This window comes from Serinus canaria, chromosome 20 (assembly GCF_022539315.1).
Source record: "Serinus canaria isolate serCan28SL12 chromosome 20, serCan2020, whole genome shotgun sequence".
NCBI lineage: Eukaryota > Metazoa > Chordata > Aves > Passeriformes > Fringillidae > Serinus > Serinus canaria.
The window spans coordinates 6,269,663-6,288,075 of NC_066333.1; the positions used below are offsets into that span (position 1 = coordinate 6,269,663).

General features: G+C 46.7%; 2 protein-coding genes across 10 annotated transcripts; one reads left to right on the forward strand and one right to left on the reverse strand.

Annotated features, from left to right (window-relative positions):
* Positions 1–3,924: 3,924 nt before the first annotated feature.
* On the reverse strand, positions 3,925–9,007 carry LOC103818631 (oxidative stress-responsive serine-rich protein 1-like). 2 transcript variants are annotated; one of them, XM_050982139.1, is made up of 5 exons: positions 8,932–9,007; positions 7,904–8,024; positions 6,166–6,276; positions 4,843–5,520; positions 3,925–4,411 (listed from the first exon to the last, which is right to left on the reverse strand). In XM_050982139.1, exons 2-4 carry the CDS (start codon positions 7,978–7,980, stop codon positions 4,845–4,847), a joined length of 864 nt encoding a protein of 287 aa, XP_050838096.1. In that variant the 5' UTR covers positions 7,981–8,024; positions 8,932–9,007; the 3' UTR covers positions 3,925–4,411; positions 4,843–4,844. The 2 variants fall into 2 exon arrangements, with proteins under 2 accessions (XP_050838096.1, XP_050838095.1); XM_050982138.1 differs by having other exon boundaries at positions 3,925–5,520.
* Positions 8,982–14,995, forward strand: LOC103818632 (oxidative stress-responsive serine-rich protein 1). 8 transcript variants are annotated; one of them, XM_050982133.1, is made up of 4 exons: positions 8,982–9,087; positions 11,411–11,527; positions 13,322–13,435; positions 14,186–14,995. In XM_050982133.1, exons 2-4 carry the CDS (start codon positions 11,448–11,450, stop codon positions 14,871–14,873), a joined length of 882 nt encoding a protein of 293 aa, XP_050838090.1. In that variant the 5' UTR covers positions 8,982–9,087; positions 11,411–11,447; the 3' UTR covers positions 14,874–14,995. The 8 variants fall into 8 exon arrangements, with proteins under 8 accessions (XP_050838090.1, XP_050838092.1, XP_050838091.1 ...); XM_050982134.1 differs by having other exon boundaries at positions 8,996–9,087; positions 11,414–11,527; XM_018917217.3 differs by lacking the exon at positions 8,982–9,087 and adding an exon at positions 9,110–9,666.
* The last annotated feature ends 3,418 nt before the right edge of the window (positions 14,996–18,413 follow it).

The window sequence follows — 18,413 nt, forward strand, 5'->3', positions numbered from 1 at the left end:
CCTGCCTGCCAGCTCGGCAATCCGGGGCAGCTCCAACCCCTGCGGCTTCCTAAGAACATTTTTGCAGCAGAGATTAAGATTTTTTTTTTTTCTGAGTGTTTTAGATATGGCGGATGTGTAATAAATAGCCACAGTGATGGACACTAGCTCTAAAATGCCTAGAAGGTGTCGTGCCTGCCTTGCAACCTTCACAGAAAGAAGCAGCAATGGCTCTTTAAAGGTATTCAATTATTTTTGAAGAGCACAAATTTATTTCTGCCTATTGGGTGTTATGTAGCCCATAGAGGGGCAGAGCCCAGGAGTCTTTGGTGTGTGCCAGAGCCCACGGTCCCTGCCCAAACTGGACAAAGTAGGCACATCTGGGGGTCACGTTCAGAATTAGCATGGTGTGTCACAATTCCAAACTGGCCAGGAGACTCAGAGGGCATTGGGGCTTCTGGAGCTGCTGCTGCTCTCCAAGCCCTAGGAGCTTCACACAGAGGTTTGCAGGGACAGGTGTGTAGGCAGCTGGATACAGTGACCTGGACATCTGGACTTGTGCTTTATGACACTTGGCTTTGTCATGCCCCATTTCCAGCAATCTGGGAGCCTGGAGATATTTTCCCACCCTTGGAAGTGTTGCCAGTGCCAGGGGATAAAGCCAGTCCAGGTAGGGGTGTTGTAGGGGCAGGTTCTGGTGAGGATGGGGGACAGGCCCTGCAGGCACAGGGAGCCAGCCTGTGTCTCAGGGCTGGGTGAGGGCTCTCCCTGTGCACCACTGGGGCTGGTGAGGATAGAAGGAGGATGGTTTGGAAGAGTTGGTTTGAGTGGGGAAACTGAGGCACGCTTCACTCCCAGGAGCACTGGGAGGGAGCAGGGCTAAACTGGTATCCAACTGCATGAATATAGTGCAAGGAGCAGTTTTCTAGGGACTGGGGCACGAAAATGAATTATTTGGTTGATGTGATGTTCTGCTCCTCAGTGTGTGCAGGAAGGTGATGAGAGGGCAGAGGCTGGGAAGTGCTGTGCTCTGCCCTGGCTCCTCCCTGTCCTGTCCCCCCCATAGGCAACAGCCCCCAATAACACCTCTCTCCCAAGTCCCTGAACTGGCCCCAGGGTCACACAGGAGCAGGCTCTTGCTTGCCTCTGCCTTGGGGCTGCAAAAACAAGGGAAAACTGAGCTTTGAAGAGCTGGCACCCCATGTAGCACCATCCTGCCCTCTGCTCCACAGCCTCCCCTCGCTGCAGGCGTTTTTGGGGGCTCCTTGCACTGAAGGGGAGGCGGTGGGTGCAGAAAATGCCTGGAGCGGGCTGGCCAGGCAGCAGCTGCTCTCCCTGGATGGCTGTCCAGAAGGCCCCATCTAGTGGTACAGCCTGTGATGAATTAGTGCTGCGCCGTGGGGAGTAAAACATGACTGGGTTTGCTGCATCCCTCAGGGTCCTGCAGGTACACGGAGCCTCTTATTTAGCTGGGTTTTGGCTTGCTAAACCGAGCAAGGCTTGAAGGGCACGAGGGGTGCCAGCCCCCTTCGGGGGTGCCCTGACCTTGTGTGACCTTGAGATCATCCCCAGCATTCAACAGAGCTTCCCTGACTGGCAGAGGGATCGGCGTGGGGCTGCCCCATGGGATCTGAGCACAGCCCTGGCAGAAGGTGCCAGGAGCAGGGTTGTGCTGCTGGCAGTTTGGGAATACTGAATCCAGGCGAGGGTCTCATCCCAGAGCTGATGCAAAGATTACAGAGATGAGAGAACAGGAGGATGGGTCAGTCACGGGACTTTGCAGGCACAGAAGAACCCTCCCTGTTTTAGAAGGAGAGGGTGGAAAACAGGCTCCAGAAACGGCTCCATTGATTTTTTTTCCCCCAGTGGCCTGATTCAGTGTCTGCCAATGTAAAGCTCAGCTTGGATTCGATTTGGCTTCTGTAAGGCAAGAAAGGAATGTCATTGATGCAGGGTGCCCTTCTTTTTCTTGCTTCGGTTTAACTAGTCCTGAAACCAGAGGGACCAGGGCTTGTGCTGCTGGAAAACACCCAGGCTGGGCCTGCTGAGATAGGAAGTAGAAAGCTGGAATCTGGTAAGAGGAAAGTCCTGGGAACACTGGAAGTCACTGGTGCTTTCTCAGAATATTTCAGACATATTCTGTAGATTGACTAGGAACAGATCCTAGAGCATCCACACACAGAAAAGATCCCCCAGGCTTGTTGGGGCAGGTACAGCAGCAGCTGGGAACAATAGGGCTGCATTCAGCATTGTTTGTACCAGGGCACCTCTACTCATCAATCAAGCTAAAGGTGCTGTGCAGGCATTCCCAGAGAAGATGCAGTTTTCCAATAAATCCTGAGGTTTCAGGCAGGCAGCAAAAATAAGTCACTGCGTTATCAGAGTGATATGGATGAGCCAAACTGAGAAGGGTTTGATGGAAACAGTAAGTTTGGGCCTCTCTTAGGGCCCACCATTCACCCCCAGGGGTTGGTCTGCTGGGCAAATGTCACCAGCAATATTCCAGTACATTTGCTGCAAACCTTACAATTGCAGTCAAGAACCAAAGTATCTGCCCTTGCTCTGCCACAGGCAGCACTAGATGTGCTTAAACACTAGCAAAAACAGGACTTCAGGAAGGAAAGAAAATGAGTTATTGTCTGTTTTCCCCTTTTCCTTCCTCCTTCACTAGCAGTTCCTCCAGTCCTCCACAGGACACTGTGGAAGTGAGCCCTCAGAACCTGATCTCAGGCTTTTCCCTCCCACCTGGTGTTCTGGCAACCTAAATTCATTTCTCATCCCTCAGTTTCAGGGTGTATCTTGGACTAGTTTAACCTCCATGATTTCCCCAACTCCTCCTCTCTCCCTGGACACACAGGTGTGTGGCGCATTATCCTGCTCCACAGCTGAAAACGTGCCCTCCAACGCTGTCCATCTGTACGGGGTTTATGTAACACCAGTCCAGACACTTCCCGGGGTTCTGCACACTTTATTCAAGAGCAGCACAGCAGAAACTGCCCCAAAGTGACCTTGACCAGGCTGCCACTCCACATTTCTACAGAAGGGCCTTGCTGTGCCCCTTCATTAGGCTCCAGATGCAGAAAGGAGTGGGGACAACCAATACCGGGCCTAAATAACCATTTCTGTGCAGGTGGAAGAGCTGTGCCTCAGCTTCACACACATGGACTCTGGATCAGGGCTCACCAAGAGGCAGGGAAACAACCCTCTGTCTAGCAACAATTCCCATGGTGTTAGAGGGCACAGAACCAAAACATGAATAAAAATAGGAGCAGATACCCTCTGCTGAAGCAGAAACACCCTCCGAAAAATAGCAGCAGCAAAGATAGCTGGTACTAAATATTTACGTTTACAAGCAAAGTACATATGATACCAGATTTTCTGTAGAGAGAAAGAAGGGAAAGTGGAGAAAACCTGAAATGTGTGTGGGTATTGCAGGATAGAGCTGGAAGAGGGAGGTGACACGAGAAAATGTAGAAATCAGTTCCATATAATTTGAGTAAGAGCAAATACTACATGCTAAATATATGCATGAAACTTAAGAGCAAAATGAGTTGTATTCTTTTGTTTTTTGATTTATTTGGATTTTAAATCTCAGCTTCCTGGACTTGTAAATTTTTGGGATGGTGAGAAGAAAATCTACAGTGATTATCATCTAAAATGTCTGAGCCTTCTCCAGCACAGAATACAAGGCCAACTGTCCACATCTGCTCTTCATCTATTTTTACACAACTGCTTGTGACTCCTTGGCTTGCTGACCACTCATTTTTCAGCATGTAAGTAAAAATCACAGTACTTTACTCAGACATGGTTGTTGAGCATGTATAGCTGCCACTGAAACCAGAGTTTTGTTAGGTTTTTTTAAACAAAAAAGGTCTTGAGGGAAGAGGAATATGTGCCAAATTATCCAGACTTTGCTGGGTTTTGACAAACATTTATTAATGCAAGTCTCGGCAACAGAATTTTTTATTGCAGTATTTTCAACCAGCAGGAATGTCATAGCTCTACAGCACAAAGCCAGGATGATACACACATCTTGTTCACCCCATTTCCACAACACTTTGTGTAGCAGATGTGCTCAGAAATATCCTGTATAGATGGTTCCACCCTCTTCACTTCTGAGACTGCACAGCCCAAAAAACCTGGTAGCCTGCTCCACTCCCCCCTAAATTATTCCATCAGTAATGCACAAATAACAAAATATATTTTTACTTCTAAGAGCTTCACTTATCTGCAGAAAAATAGAACTGCTTAAGAGTGAGCGAGTTAGATTAAGGAAGGGTCCAAGTACACACCTGCACGTTCTGCATCTCCCAAAAAAATTGCAAGGAGGAAGCATTCACAACTTGATCCAAATAAAAAAAGGAGCCAGCCAGTGTTCAAGGAAAGGAGATTCATCCTATCCAAAATGCTGAATGCCTTCTCATCCTTCTCCCTAGAGCAAGATAAAGAGGATGGAGCTGTAGCTGTGAAACTTTTCTCTAAGTACAGAGATACATTAAGAATGAACATTCCAAACACATCAAAATATCAGAAAAAAAAATAGAAGTTTTTTTGGGTTTGTTTGTTTTTTTCCAAAATATAGTGAAAACAGCATACAGAGCTTCAATATCCACAGCACAAACCAAAAACCAAACAGAGCTCATTTGACGTAGAGTGCTTTTGTTAAGGTACTCAGAGACTTTAGTGCATTCTTTTTAGAACTAAGCTCAGAAACTATATTTAATTTTTCATTTTATTAGAAAACTAAACTGTATGAGGCAAAGAAACATTTAATCAAACACACAACAGTGAAAACATGGCACTGACAAGGCAATTAGCCCAACCATTGTATCAAACTCTGCTTCAGGATTCTCTATTGCTTACAGTCAAGTATACATCATCTCTGCCATGTGAGACATTTTCTTGGGAATATACAAGTAGTACTCCATGTATCCCGAAAGATCTTCAATAGTCACATCATCCACAAAGGCTCGAGCTTGCTCAGAACAAGACCTGGGAGAGCTTGCTGAGGCTGTCCCCGAGGGAGATCTGTTCTGGAGGGAGTGGGCATGGACTCCCAGGACAGCCTTCTCGCACTCGGACAGGACGCTCCGCAGGCCGGAGAAGGAGTACACCTCCATGGTGCGCCACTGCTTGCACTGGCACTTCCTGTCCGTACAAGGGCACTGCCTGCCGTTGCTGAGCATGGATAAGGACTGGAAATCTGAGGTTTGCAAGCTGTTCTCAAAGGATGAGGAGAGAGCAGGGCAGTTCTCCCCCAGCTGCTGCAAAGGCTCTTCGGCGGTGAAAGCTTCCAACGGTTCAGTTCTGTCGTTACTGGCCTCAAGGTGAGAATCCTGCCCGTCCTTCGTACCATGTTCTGCTGGGACAAAAACATCCGAGCTGATGACACCCTTCGAAGTGTCTGCCTGGGGTTTGTGTTTCAGCTGGCTGTTGGCTTTCATGTTGCAATAGGTGAACTTGGGAGGGTGCAGGACCGGAGACTTGGAGCGCCGGCGCCGCGGGACCCTTGCCGCTCCTCGGGAAGCCTTTCTCACACACCTGCAGGGTTCAACAGGTGAGCAAGTGGGTAACTCCAGAATCTACACTATAGCTCAGTAAGCTCTAAATGTGATTAAAAACATTTCACAAGATTATCTTTCTGCTCAGAAATACCAGATGACTGGACACTTACAATCTCTGGCACAAACCGTGGAGGACTCTGAAGAAATTGGGTTTCCCCAAAGGAAAGATACATACAAGGAACCCTTATTCAAGATGGTTCCCCCCAGGTCTTCTTACTCAAGGTGCTTCCCCCCAAGTCTTCTGCCTTAAGCAAATGATACTCTGTCATCTCAAATTGAACTGCAGTGCAGAACCTGGGTCAGTTGAGCTGCTGGCAGAGTCACACTGAATATCCAGGTACTTCAAAAGCAATAAAAGAACCCAAGAGTCAAGTGGGAGGGGGATGCAAAGGTTTAAGACTTGCAGAAAAGTACTACTGATGATATCAACAGAAAAAAAAGTTTTGTGAACCCTCTCTAAGAGAAGATGCAATATTGTTTTTAAAGACTTTGATGAAATCAAAGAACAACCTATCAGTTATGGAAACATTTTGTGATAGAAAGGAAAGATATCTTGAAGCAACTAATTAACTGCAAGTGGCAGTAAAAGCAGCCTGCAACTGTTCAATGTGTCATGTTTTACCCATGCCACGCTTCCTTGGAGCTGACAGGCTGCTGCTTGGCTCCATCCATGGCTGCTCTTGTCATTGTTCTGAGAATGGTCCCGTCACCCACGGACAGAGCTGCAATACATCTGGGTAAAAAGGGAAATGCCACATCACAGAAATGCCTGAACATTCGGCTCCAGAGGCCCACATCCAGCCTCTGTGCTATGGATGCTCAGCTAAGCCCATCAAATGTGCTCCCTCTGTAGTCAGTGGGTGGAAACAGAGCCTTAGAGAGATTTACCCAACCCCTCTTACTATACTGGCCTTGTCAAGTGGCTAAAGATAGGTGAGATGAAATGAAAGGCAGCCAAAATGCCCAGAGGTTGATGTCATGCCCTATTTGTACTAAAATGACGAATTAAAGGAATGTAAACTCAGGTTCCAAACATTCTTGTCAGACAATAGTCATTAAAGACAGCCTCCTACTCCTCTGAAATGCAAAGCCAGGCACCTGGAGCAGCAGGCTGAGAGGGAGTTGGTGGAGAAGTGGAGGAGGTACAACAGGCAAGGAGAGATTACTGATTTATTTAGTTCTCATTAAATTTTTGAGATAAGCATGGAATGAAAAAAGCATCTGGCCCCGGTCTAGATGACAAACATAAATGCCTCAGCACATGAATCTGTATTTATAGTTATGATGGCTGCAGGTGTGATTTGTAACACAGGAAATTGTAAGAAATGAGGCTGAAATTCTAGCAAAGGGCCCAAATACTCTGCCCAAAGTTGATCTTAATGGATTAGTCACAAGATTTCAGCTGTTCACAACACATGACTGCAAAACAAGATCTTTTTATGCCTAAGATGTCATCAGGAATCAACCAGAAGCCCACACAGTCTGCCAGTGGTACTACATCAAAAGTGTTATGATTAATAACCATAGTTCCTTGATAGAGAACAGCTATTTTTTTTCCACATTGCTCAGAAAATATCCTGAAGTAGAGGGAAAGAGCAGCAAAGCAAAATGTATTTCCACATGCAGAGGAAGTCCTGAATTCACAGTGTTAATGGCTGTGGGGGTGAATTCACAATTTAACACTGTCAACACAAAACTTCCTCCTGTGTTTGTAAATTCCCTAATGATTTTAAGTGAACTTTCTCAGAGTATTAGACTGCATAATTTTATCAGCCCTTACACTACATTTTATCAGCACATCCAGTATCCTACTGAGTAAATTTTTATAGTAAAAATGTTTGCAGACTCCATAAAATCTTCTGAAATCAGAAATGCTCAGAGCTCATATTCAGCCTGGCCCTTCCCAGTGAGACTGGGCTCCCCAGCACACTCTGAGGTGTTGGTGCTGCTGTCCAGACACCTTCCAAGCAAAATTTTGTGCACTAAATAAAGGCTTATAATGTGGCTGCAGACACCAGTGTTTACAGGGACAGACAAACAAATTCTGTGTCACACCAGGTGACTACAGCTACAACAGTTAAAAGTGGGTTCCCTTCTTTAGGTGAGTCTTGTCATGTTTCCATGCAGTCACTGTGTGAATTCAGTTGGATATTAGTCAAAATTCCTCAGTAATAAAGTACTGCTTTGCATATTAGACAGTTATAATGACTGTATTTCATCTGAAGTGATGCAGTTCAGAGAGAGCAAAGGACCTTTCACCAAATTACTTTTTCTTTTTAAAATGTAAAATAATAGGAAAAAAATACAAATATGTAATAAAAACCTGACAAATTATATTGCCTTTTTTGTTGCTTACTTACCCTGCTGCATCCACTCTCAGCTTTTTGAATGCTGTTTGTAGACTCTCCTCCTCCTCATCTTTAGCTTCCAAGTCCATTGATGTGCTCTCAGTGGGTAAACAACCGTGCCATATAGAATAAACTGAAACACAGACATTGGGATTTGATACTGAGGTCTGAACACAGATGCTCTGTACAAAACTGACTGACACCATGATGGGTGCTCATTCTGCTCATTTTCTCTGAGCAATGTCACTGCCTTTTGACCAGACCTACCCTGGGCTCTTCACTGTGAACTCCCAGGTCTGAAATTTTCAGAACAAGCACAGCCTATGTCAATAATATCAAAGTGTCTTTTTATCAGTGGGTGAATACAGATCCTGGCAACCTGTGTAACTTTGAGCTGTGAGCATGGCACCTGCAGCAAAGCTTCAGAAAGGTTTCAGGAGTCACAGGATGGTGTAGGATGTCAGGGATCCCCGGAAGTCCCAGTCTCTTGCTCAGGCAGGGCCACCCCACACTGGTTTACCAGGACCATGTCCAGGTAGCCTTTGAATAACCCCAAGAAGACTCCAGAGCCTCCCTAGACAGCGTGTGCTCAGCCACCCACAGAGAAAAGCGTTCCCTTTCGCTCAGACAGCGTTTCAGTGGGCGCTCGGTCCGGTCCTCAGGCAGCACCGAGCAAAGCCTGGCTCTCCCCTCTGTGCCCACCCTTCAGGCATTTCACACCCTGCTGAGATCCCTTCCGAGCCTTTTCCCACCGCCAACAGCGCGGGGGCGGCCGGGCACTGCCCGGCGTGACAGCCCCGCTGGCACGGGCGCGGGGCCGGGACCGGCGCCAGGGCCGAGCCAGGCCCGCGCTGTCCGCGCCCGCCGGAGGTTCTACAGCCGCGGCCGCCCAGCGCCGGCCCCGCTCCGCCATCTGCCCCGGAGCCTCCCCTGGCCGCCCCGCCGGGAAGACCCGAGGCAGCCCCTCCGCTCCGCCCCCGCGGCCCCTCCGCTCCCCGGGTGCCGGGGCCGCGCAGGACCGGCCCGGGGCCGCCACTCACCCACCGCCGCCTGCCCGGGGCGCGCAGCACAACAGGACGTGACGTCACCGCCCGCGGGGGCGCGCCCGGCCCCGCCCGCCCCGCCGGGTGCGCGTGCGCGAGCGGCGGCGGTTCCGGGGGTCGGCGGGAGGCGGCGGGTCCGGCCCGCGGAACGCGGTGAGTGCTGCTCCCGTCCTTGCGGCTGTCCTCATCCTTATCCCTTCCGCGTCCTCATCCCAGTCCCCTGCGTGGGTCCCCCTTGCTCCCCCCGGGGGCCGGTAAGCGCCGTCGTGTCCCCGCGGCGAGACCTTCCCGCGCGGTTCCCGCCGCCGGTCCCCTGGTGAGGGAGGAGGGCACTGGGGGAGCCCCGCCGGGCGCGGGGCCGTGCTGAGTCACGGCCCAGACCCGGAGCTGGGCCGCGGGGTAGCGGCGGGGGCTGCTGGGGCTCCCCGGGCTGCAGGCGGGAATGGCTGGGGAGGGAGCTCCGAGCGGTTAAAAATACAGAACGAAAAAATATAAAGTAAAAATTAAACGTATACAAGTTCCTGTCCCGCGGCCCGTGTGCTGCCCCCTGGGCCGTGGGCCGGGTTGTGACCGTCCCTTCCCGTGCCCGCCGTTATCCCGCGGGGGATGGAGGTACCCGTGCCCTGTCCCACCGTCCTGCGCTCGGCTGGGGCTGTGGTTCGGTGGTACTGGGAAATAGCCGAAAATAAAATGGAAAAGGAAAGGTGCGTGTTTCCCTGGGAGATAAAAACAGTAAGTTTCAGTGTGTTTTTTGACACGGTAAACTTTGACTGGTTTTCACAGTAATTGATTTATTTTTAATGTGTGTGCTTGTTGGCTCGTGCGTCTAAAATGCTTATGCTTATACTTTGTTGTCACTCAGTGAGACTTTTATTTAAATAAATTCCGCATTGTTTTGGGAGTTTGCAGTGTTGGTTATGAAGGGCAGCACGATAAAATATTTAGTCTAAAAACTGGTGCTATTAATGTACAGTGATTTTAAAACTTTTTACGTTCATCTTCTCGCTAAGGCTATGTAATACAGGAGTTTGCTGTTAAAAAAACCCGAAATTATATAGCCTGATTTTTTTTTAATTTCAAAAAATCAACTGAGGATGACTTGAGGGCCAAGGAATAAAAGTGAAGAGGAGACCATCTGTTTCACCATAGCAATAATATTTGGCTAAGAGAAAATATGAAAAAGTAGCTTGCTCAGATGAACATCATGTTGTCAGTGTTTAAGCTTCTTCCTCTCCTGTTTACTCCCTGTCTGACTCATTGGACACCACGTGCCCTGAAATTGTTATGCTACATTATCCTTCTGCGTGTGTCATAATAGCTGTGTGCAATCCAGGTGAAATCACAGCGCAGTGAGCAGCCAGAGCAGCAGTGGGGAGGGAGAGCTGCCACCTCCAACTGCAGTGAGAGGGAACAGAGATTTCCCCCATCCCTCTGCATGAGTAACTGAGCTGCAGAACTGACAAAAAAGCTCTCAGTGAAGAGAAAGTTCTTTTCTTTGCTACAAAAAACCTTGTGCAGGGCTTTGCACTTCCCTTTGCTGAAGTTCATGAGGCTCCTGTTGAGGTCCCTCTGGTGTTTCAGCCATTCATCCCAGGTTGGTGGCATCAGCAGACGTGGTGAGGGTACCCTGCCACATCACCCAGGTTATCAGTGAAGATGTTAAACAGGACTGGACAGCCCTGACCCTGGGGTACCCCACTGGGGCCTGACCTCCAGCAAACCCAAAGAGCATCACATTTAGAAAGATTTAAGGTCCTTTTTAGCTAGACTAAATGATGGCCAGGGTAGATTAAAAAACAAACAAACTAACCAGCCCTTTTTTTTTTTTTTTTTTTTTTTTGTAAAGCAAGGCTTCGAGTTGCTTTTTGTATTTGTTTGCATTTGTACTTGTTCACAAGCTGATCCTGGTAAATTTTAACAACTATTTGTAACCATAATACCATGTTCTGATAGGACTGTGTAACTGTTGCTGGGACCTAGACATAAGGTCGAAAAGTTTTGTTTGGCAAACTTTATCTTGTTTTAAGAAAAATCTCTTGGTTTGGGTTTTTTTTTTTTAAGTGTATGTGTAACACTGAGTCCCAGATTTGGAAAGAAGAGTTGTAGAAGGTTGACTGTTTCTAATATTGTTGTTCCATCTCACTTCCACCTCTTCTACAATTATTCTGGTAGCACTGTAAGACAAATGGAATAGTCTGGCTGGCTGTAATGTCTGTGTAAGATGCTGTTGACACTAAATTTGACTTTGAGTTGTTAATTCACCTACAGTTGTATAAGAGACTGTTCATTTCATTCTTGGGTATCATAAAGCTTGTTCTGAGTCAGCTTTCAAAAATGTTCTACTAGAATGACCTCAGCTTTGTGTGCTCAGTGTGCTATTTTGAGTTTATTTTCACGTATTATGGTGCTGCTGGGCAACTAATGTTTTTAACAAGGATTTGGCCCTTATTTTCTTGTGTCTTTTTTCTGATTGTAGCAGTACATGGTAATTCCATCACTTCCTGGCCATCCCAATGATGAAATCAGAAGCCAAGGATGGAGAAGAGGAAAGCCTGCAGACAGCATTCAAAAAGCTGAGGGTTGACACAGCTGGGTGAGTAACAACACAGGAAGGGACAGACATAACATCTTACAAATGGACTCAAAGGGAACACCCTTGCTGTGAAATTTGAGGGAATGAGGTAATTGCAAAAGGTTAGGCACAGAAAGCTTCCATTGTAGTTAAACAGACTGAAATAAATTCACTACCTGCAGACTGCACTTCTTAAGGAATTGTAAATTGTTTGATCACTGTCAGCTTCCAGCAGGTTTGAAAGAAAACTCACAATCATGATCAGCTGACAATGTGCTTGAAATGAATTTTGGCATGAATCTGGCTGCCAGAGGTTACCAGTACTAGACTCCACAGGACTAGAACTCTGCTGTTGGAGTTAGCATATTACCATGGTTCTGAAGGCCTGTCATGAGATCAACATCACATCTTTTCCCAGGAGAGAAACTTTCTTTCCATGTCAGTAAGAGAGAGTGATAAATTCAGTGCATGATTCCCACACAGTCTATTTTCATTGCTGTCACAAAATTTCTATTAATAACCAGAATCACTTAATGGGAAAGAATGCTTTTTGTGTTGTCTTGGTTTGTGGAGATCTGACACACTTACCTTCACTGTCCCAGGTGGCAGATCACAAGCACCATGTGTCTACTGTTGGTAATGATAATTTTTACCTGAAATTAAATAAAGGAAGGCTTCCATATAATGTTTTTTTCTGCTGACAAATGTGCACCATTGTATATTATCTGTAGAATCTGGAATCCCATAAGCTGTTATCAGTGATGCAATTACACTGTCACTGAAGTGAAAGGGCAGGTAAGGCAGCATCAACATGGTAACTAGAATTAGCACAGAGCTGAGATTGTGAGTAGATGGGCTTCTAAAGTTATCTTTTGTTTACGTAATTAAACACATTAGTAATGAATTACCTCTCATTTCTTCAGTATCTCTAGTACCATCCTGCAGCTGGGCATATTGAATACTTTGGAGTTTTTACTGGTGCCTTTTGATCTTGTGTTCTGTATTCATTGCCCTTTAAATGGAAATTAGTTTGATTAATAGTTTGGATTCTCTTAACCCCATCCTAGATCAGTGTGTGGGGACTAATTTTCACTTTGCAGGGAATCTGTCCTGTTTACAAACTGATTTAGCATAGGATTTGGAAAATAATTTTCTTGGGCCATCCAGTGTAATATGTGAAGTCACAACTTGAAAGAATTGTTCTCAGGTTATTGCAAGTCCTTCAAAATGGGAGTGTGGAATGAATTCATAGCACCAGAAAATTTAGTAAATCTACTAAGGCCCCTGCCTTGAATAGAAGCTGAAGGTCTGACACAACTCTGTGGCTCAAATGATTCAACTTGCAGGAGTATGAAGAGTTTTAGCTTATGTTGACAGGCTATGTTAGACAGAGGCTTAAGTGTTCTTCAGCTAAACAAAGTCTATTTATGTCCAAAGAACATTTATTTTTAGGAAAGAATGGCTTATTTGTCTCTGGAAAAAGAGACGTGTTTCTTCAGTGGTGGTGTTTCTGCCTTCCCCTCTCCTGGGAAGCTGAAATTTGGCCATTGTGTGTGTTTGTCACTGACATGTGGGGCTGGCTCTGCAGCGGAGCTGTGAACGGCATCTCTCGGTCAAAGGGTCTGTTACACAAACCTTGGTGACAGGAGTGTGTCAGCACTCATCCTTCTGATTTGGTCTTCATGGGCAGGTCTTGGAAGATGTATTCTAAATTATTTGGAGCAGTATTTTCTGGGAAAGAAGATGGACAAGGGTTTTTTTCATGATCATAAAGCTAACCAGTGTAGGCTGTTAACTTCATTCTGTCTCTCACAGATGTACCACTTCTCTCTCTGTGGGTGATGGGACAAGTCCCAGAGCAATAGTTAGAACAGTGGCAGATGAAGCCAAACCTAAGAATATGTGTGCTTCTAAGGAAACCTGGCATGGGTAAGAGAAGCTTGGGATTATCACACTATTTCCAATGATACTGCATTGAAAAGGAATATTAAGTAGACAGTTTCTAGTTGGTGCCCCTCTAAACAAGAGACTTGAATTGTCTTTGCCAGAGAACTGTATAAAATACTCACAGCAGCTTTTTCTCCTCACATATGACTGCTATTCTTTACAGTTTTGTGAAGTGAAAGGAAATGCTGGTCGCCTATAGCTGGCTAAACGTTGTAGATATTTCTCAATGCAGATGTGAGCTGCTGGTTTTGAATAAGACACTCATGAATGCATCTCTTTCAATCATTGTTTGACACTGCAGAAGCTGTCATTGTGCCTTGGGAATTAGATTAAAATAAAGAATTGGTTTCTAGAGTATCTCTGCAGAACTTCATGCTCATCTGAAACAAAATCATCCTTTGCCCTTGATTCATTAGTTTTGTGCTCTTTTCTTGTGCTTTGTCCTTCTTGTAGCAATCATTTTGTAATGTCTCACTTTATGGTTTACTCATTTTCTAACCTTTAAAGCCCACTCTCTGAGATGCATTTCCATGGTGTTCCTATATATTGTATACAGCTGCTTGTCTAGAACTGAGCCAAATTCTAAGACAGCAGACTACCCTGAGCAAATACTCCAAACCTAAAACTAGTGCATGCAATATAAATGCAGGAGAGATTTTGCCTAGTGTTACTTAGAACCCAGCAATAAGTACTTTGGTGAATCTTCATTCCCTTTGTGTCTTTCCCTGGCAGGTCTGTGAAGAAGCCCTCGAGAGGAGTTGTGAGAACCCAGCGTCGCAGGCGTTCCAAGTCTCCAATTCTTCATCCTCCAAAGTTTATCCATTGCAGCACAAAATCACATTCCACATGCAGCCAGCTGGTGCAGAAGAGCCAGGCTGATGCCCAGGAGGACAGCAGTGGGTTTGGGGTGCCAGTCCCAAAGGAAGCTTGTGCACATGAAGACTGCAGTGTCACTCCAGATGTTGGCCACAAGGGAGCTGATGAGCCTTTGGGAGTTTCTGTTGCACGGTTGACGTCGGAGAACACACAGGAGAACTCTCCAGCTGCAACTTCTCCAGCATCCAAAACAAGCCTAAAGACTACAGAGCTTTCTGACTTCCAGTCTATGTGCAAGCTGACCACGAGTGAGCCATGTGCATGTGCAGATAAAGCCTGTCAGTGCAAACTGTGGCAAGATATGGAAGTGTACAAATTCTCTGGCTTGCAGAACACCCTCCCACTGGCACCTGATAGAACAGTTTGTGAGGATCACTCCCAGCCTTTGCCATCAAGAACTCCCTCAAGTTCTCCACGCTCTTGCTCTGAGCAAGCCAGGGCCTTTGTGGATGATGTGACAATTGAAGATCTTTCGGGGTACATGGAGTATTACTTGTATATTCCAAAGAAAATGTCTCACATGGCAGAAATGATGTACACCTGACAGCAAGGAGCACTAAAACCAGAAGGGTGGCTGGTTGAAATCTGCCCTCAGGCACATCATGTGAATATGCAACCCACTCCCTGCTCACTGTGCTTTCAATAAAAACACTTCTTTGCATCTTAGCTGATGTTGATTATTTAAGCTGGACAAACAGTTTAGTTTCAGCATTATAATTTAAGCTTGGAATAGTTAATGTGGTAAATTAATTTAAAACGTACCTATCCATACTTAAGAGACCCAGCACTTAATTCTACTCTGTTTCTAAAATCCTCTTTTTGCTTTGTTGGAGAGGAATCCCTAGATTGCTGGGTGATTAGAGCTCTTCTTGTGAGCCACTTGGTGTCATTCAGCTCCTTTGAAATCACTTTGACCTCAGGTTGTAAGACTCAGGCTTGTGGTTTTGGATGCTTGTGCCTCTGATTTTATTTCATAAAGGAGTGTGACCATCTTCTACTCTCCCCTAGGTACTATGACTGGAAAAGTGCAAAGCAAACCTTTCACTCAATTTCCAGCATGCCTTAGAGACTTGTGTGCAAGAGAAACACCCTGCATTCTTCAGGGAAGTTGCTGCTGTGGTTAACCAAAGGAAAAGTGAGGGCAAGGGCCCTGCTCACTGTATTTGTTATGGTGACTAAACCAGAATTTGCTCATTTCAGTGGTCTTAATTCATATACTGTCAGTTTTGGGGTTTTTTTAGCTTCTTTTTTAGCCTACTCTGTAGGACCAAGTATTATCCTTCCTTCAGGCATTAAAACCCATAGACTGGAGTGAACAGTTGTGAGTTTTAGGGGAATCTCGAGCACTGTCTCTACTCCAGTCTTGCTAAACCATCATCACTTTAGCTGCCCTGTCCAGCTTTGCATTCTCTTGGAATTTACTGTTTCAGAAGCAAGCAGCTCTTCATGCATAGTGTGCATCAGCACAGTGTCTCTTTTATGACTGTCTAGCAAAGGAGCATCCCATGAAATAATATAATTTGTTGAGGGTGAGAAAGGTTGTGTTTGGTTTGTCTTTACTGTTTGTGGTACCTCAACTTTCTGAGGTGTAAGATGTGGAGAAGGAATGGAGACAAACATTCTCCTGCAAAATCATTTGGTGTTTCTCTTGGGGGGTTTTTGCAATTTCTGTGGCAGCACCTGGTGTCTCAGAACAAGTGGCCACCATGTAAGTTGACCTGTTTTGCTAGTTCTGAAGTGTCACCTGCACAGTGCCGAACGTACCTGTGTCCCGCATCTCTTTCTGTGCTCTGCAATAGCTGCATTTCTGCCACCTGTGTTCTGAAGTCAAGGCAATTTTTTGGTGACTGTTGTCTACAAAACTGGGCTACAAAGTGCAGAATGACTTTATTTCTCAAATAATTATTCTTAACTGTTCTCAAATGCAAATTCCAACCACAGCACTGTCGTGGGGCTGAAAGTGCCTTTCAAGAGCGCACTGCTTTTAGCACTTCATTCATTAGTGACCACAGACCTGTACTGCAGGGTTTAGGATTGCACTGTCCATGGCTCAGTACTGTGTTAAAGTGGATTGAAATCCAGGAGGTGTAAAAATAGTAGAAAAATGTGAGCTGGTGCTGACTGAGAAGGGACAAGCAGTGCCACTAGAGGTCAGCCCCAGGCTGGGGCTAGCTGCTGCAGCAGGCTCAGTCTTCAGGGAAAATGGGAATTTTTCTGCCAAAACGAAGAAATAAGAGCAGCTCTTATTTCTTTGGTGCCTCTTATTTCTGTGTGGTGCCTTTGTGCACACAGACTGTCAGTGCTTTCTGAAATTTGTGTGGGTTTGTTGGTGGTCAACAAAAGCTCTTTAAATGCCAAAATCTGCATAAGTTATTAATGTTTAAACAAAGTGTGCAATCAGTTCACAACTGTGCTGTGCAATTAGAAAAAGTTGCTAAGTAAATAATTACATAGTCCTGAACTTGGCATCCTCTTGGGACAGTTACGACATCTTTGGGCTTGTAAGTGCTGGAACACCGTGGAATAGAAGACCAAGAGTTGCTGCAACTGCTGCCTTAACGCTTTCTCTTCTGTTACCACAAGTTGTTTTCAGATGTTTTGGTCTTCACAGAAACCATAAAGCAAAACCTTCTGGTTTTGCTTTGAGAAAATGTGAATTTATGGCCTTAAATCATGCAGCCAGAATCTTGAAAACTTGCCTAAGCAGTCTAAAAACTTCATTTAAAACAACAAAAAAATTTAACTTGAGCCAATTTCAAAATCTGACCTTTTTTTAAAGAAGGCTTTAGAGGGCTGGTTCTGCCAAGTGGCACTTTTGAGTCATGTTGGAGTCCGTTACCAAAGAGCTCATTCCTTCCTGTGGCTGAATAAAAGTGAAGCCCTTGGTAATTAACTTTCTAACTTGGTTCTTCTCACCTGTGCCTGCAGGTGTTCTGTGTTTATGTGCTGTCCATACACAGAGCTTCTCTTGCAGTTACATATTGTGTCCTTCCTCTGTACGTTTTCTTCCTAGAAATGACTATGTGGAGGTTGAAAGTTGAAAAACTAAGTCTGAAGCCAGCACTGTCTGTGGCAGCTTTGCCCCAGAGTTTGTTGGAATTTTGGGATCTCCCCTGGAAGGGCTGATAACACCCCACAGCTCCTGCAGCTTCTCGGCGTGGTGGTCAGTAAGAGAGGGTCATTTCTCCGAGGTCTTTCTGGGACAGTGTCTTTTTAGGAGTGGGATGGGTGTGCTGGGCTTGGGTTAGCCTGTTAGCTGTCTTTCAGTCCTTGTCCTCTGCCATCTGTATTTGATGACATTATTACACACCAGGTGTCCTGTCATTACTTCGCGTGTCTGCAACTGTCTACCATCTTTTCCACACACAGACTGAATTAATCTGCTGGCTGTTAAACCGAAGGAAATTTGGGAAGTTTGTTGTTTGGGAGAGAGGGGTAAATGACTACTGCTGAACTTCTTTCATTGCCCTGAAGGAGCTCTGGAAGGTCACTTTCGGAGGTAGCCGAGGGGCTGAGTGAGCTGTTCACTGCACTCGGGTGCCGGCTGTGCTCTCCCTGCCTGTTCCACCTCTGCCCAGTTACACACGGTGTGAGTGACCCGGTCCCGGGCGCTCCGTCCCCGCATCCCGCGGGGCTCGGGCGGAGCGGGACAGCGGCTGCCGGCCCGGGAGAGCGGCGGCCCCTTCCCAGGCTCTATTTTAAGCAGACATTTACTTTCCCAGCCTCTTCTACGCCTGGATCCCTGCCCGGGGCGGGGGACGGCGGGGGGGGGGGGGGTGGGATGTGTCTCTCCCCTCCTTCATAAAAGGGCCCCGAGGCGGGGGCCGGGCTCCAGGGGGGTTATTTTTGGGAGCAGCTCCTGGGATCCGATGGCCTTGTTAGGGCAGCGCTGACCTTTCTCCCGGCGGGGGAGGAGAGCGGGACGGGACGGGGCGGGCGGCGGCGGCCGGGCGGGGGAGAGCGGTGGGCTCGGGACCCCATCCCATCTCCGCCGCGGGGATCGGGACCCCCATCCCTTCTCCGCCGCCGGAATTGGGACCCCATCCCTCCCTCTGCCGCGGGGCGGCTCCCCGGGCGGCCCATG

Excerpts from the sequence above, each read along its gene's own strand:
- LOC103818631 (XM_050982139.1), bottom strand. The coding sequence starts at position 7,980 with ATGGACTTGGAAGCTAAAGATGAGGAGGAGGAGAGTCTACAAACAGCA. Across the intron at positions 6,277-7,903 it reads CTGAGAGTGGATGCAGCAGG|ATGTATTGCAGCTCTGTCCG; the intron begins GTAAGTAAGCAA and ends CTTTTTACCCAG. Across the intron at positions 5,521-6,165 it reads TCCAAGGAAGCGTGGCATGG|GTGTGTGAGAAAGGCTTCCC; the intron begins GTAAAACATGAC and ends TGAACCCTGCAG.
- LOC103818632 (XM_050982133.1), top strand. The coding sequence starts at position 11,448 with ATGATGAAATCAGAAGCCAAGGATGGAGAAGAGGAAAGCCTGCAGACA. Across the intron at positions 11,528-13,321 it reads CTGAGGGTTGACACAGCTGG|ATGTACCACTTCTCTCTCTG; the intron begins GTGAGTAACAAC and ends TGTCTCTCACAG. Across the intron at positions 13,436-14,185 it reads TCTAAGGAAACCTGGCATGG|GTCTGTGAAGAAGCCCTCGA; the intron begins GTAAGAGAAGCT and ends TTTCCCTGGCAG.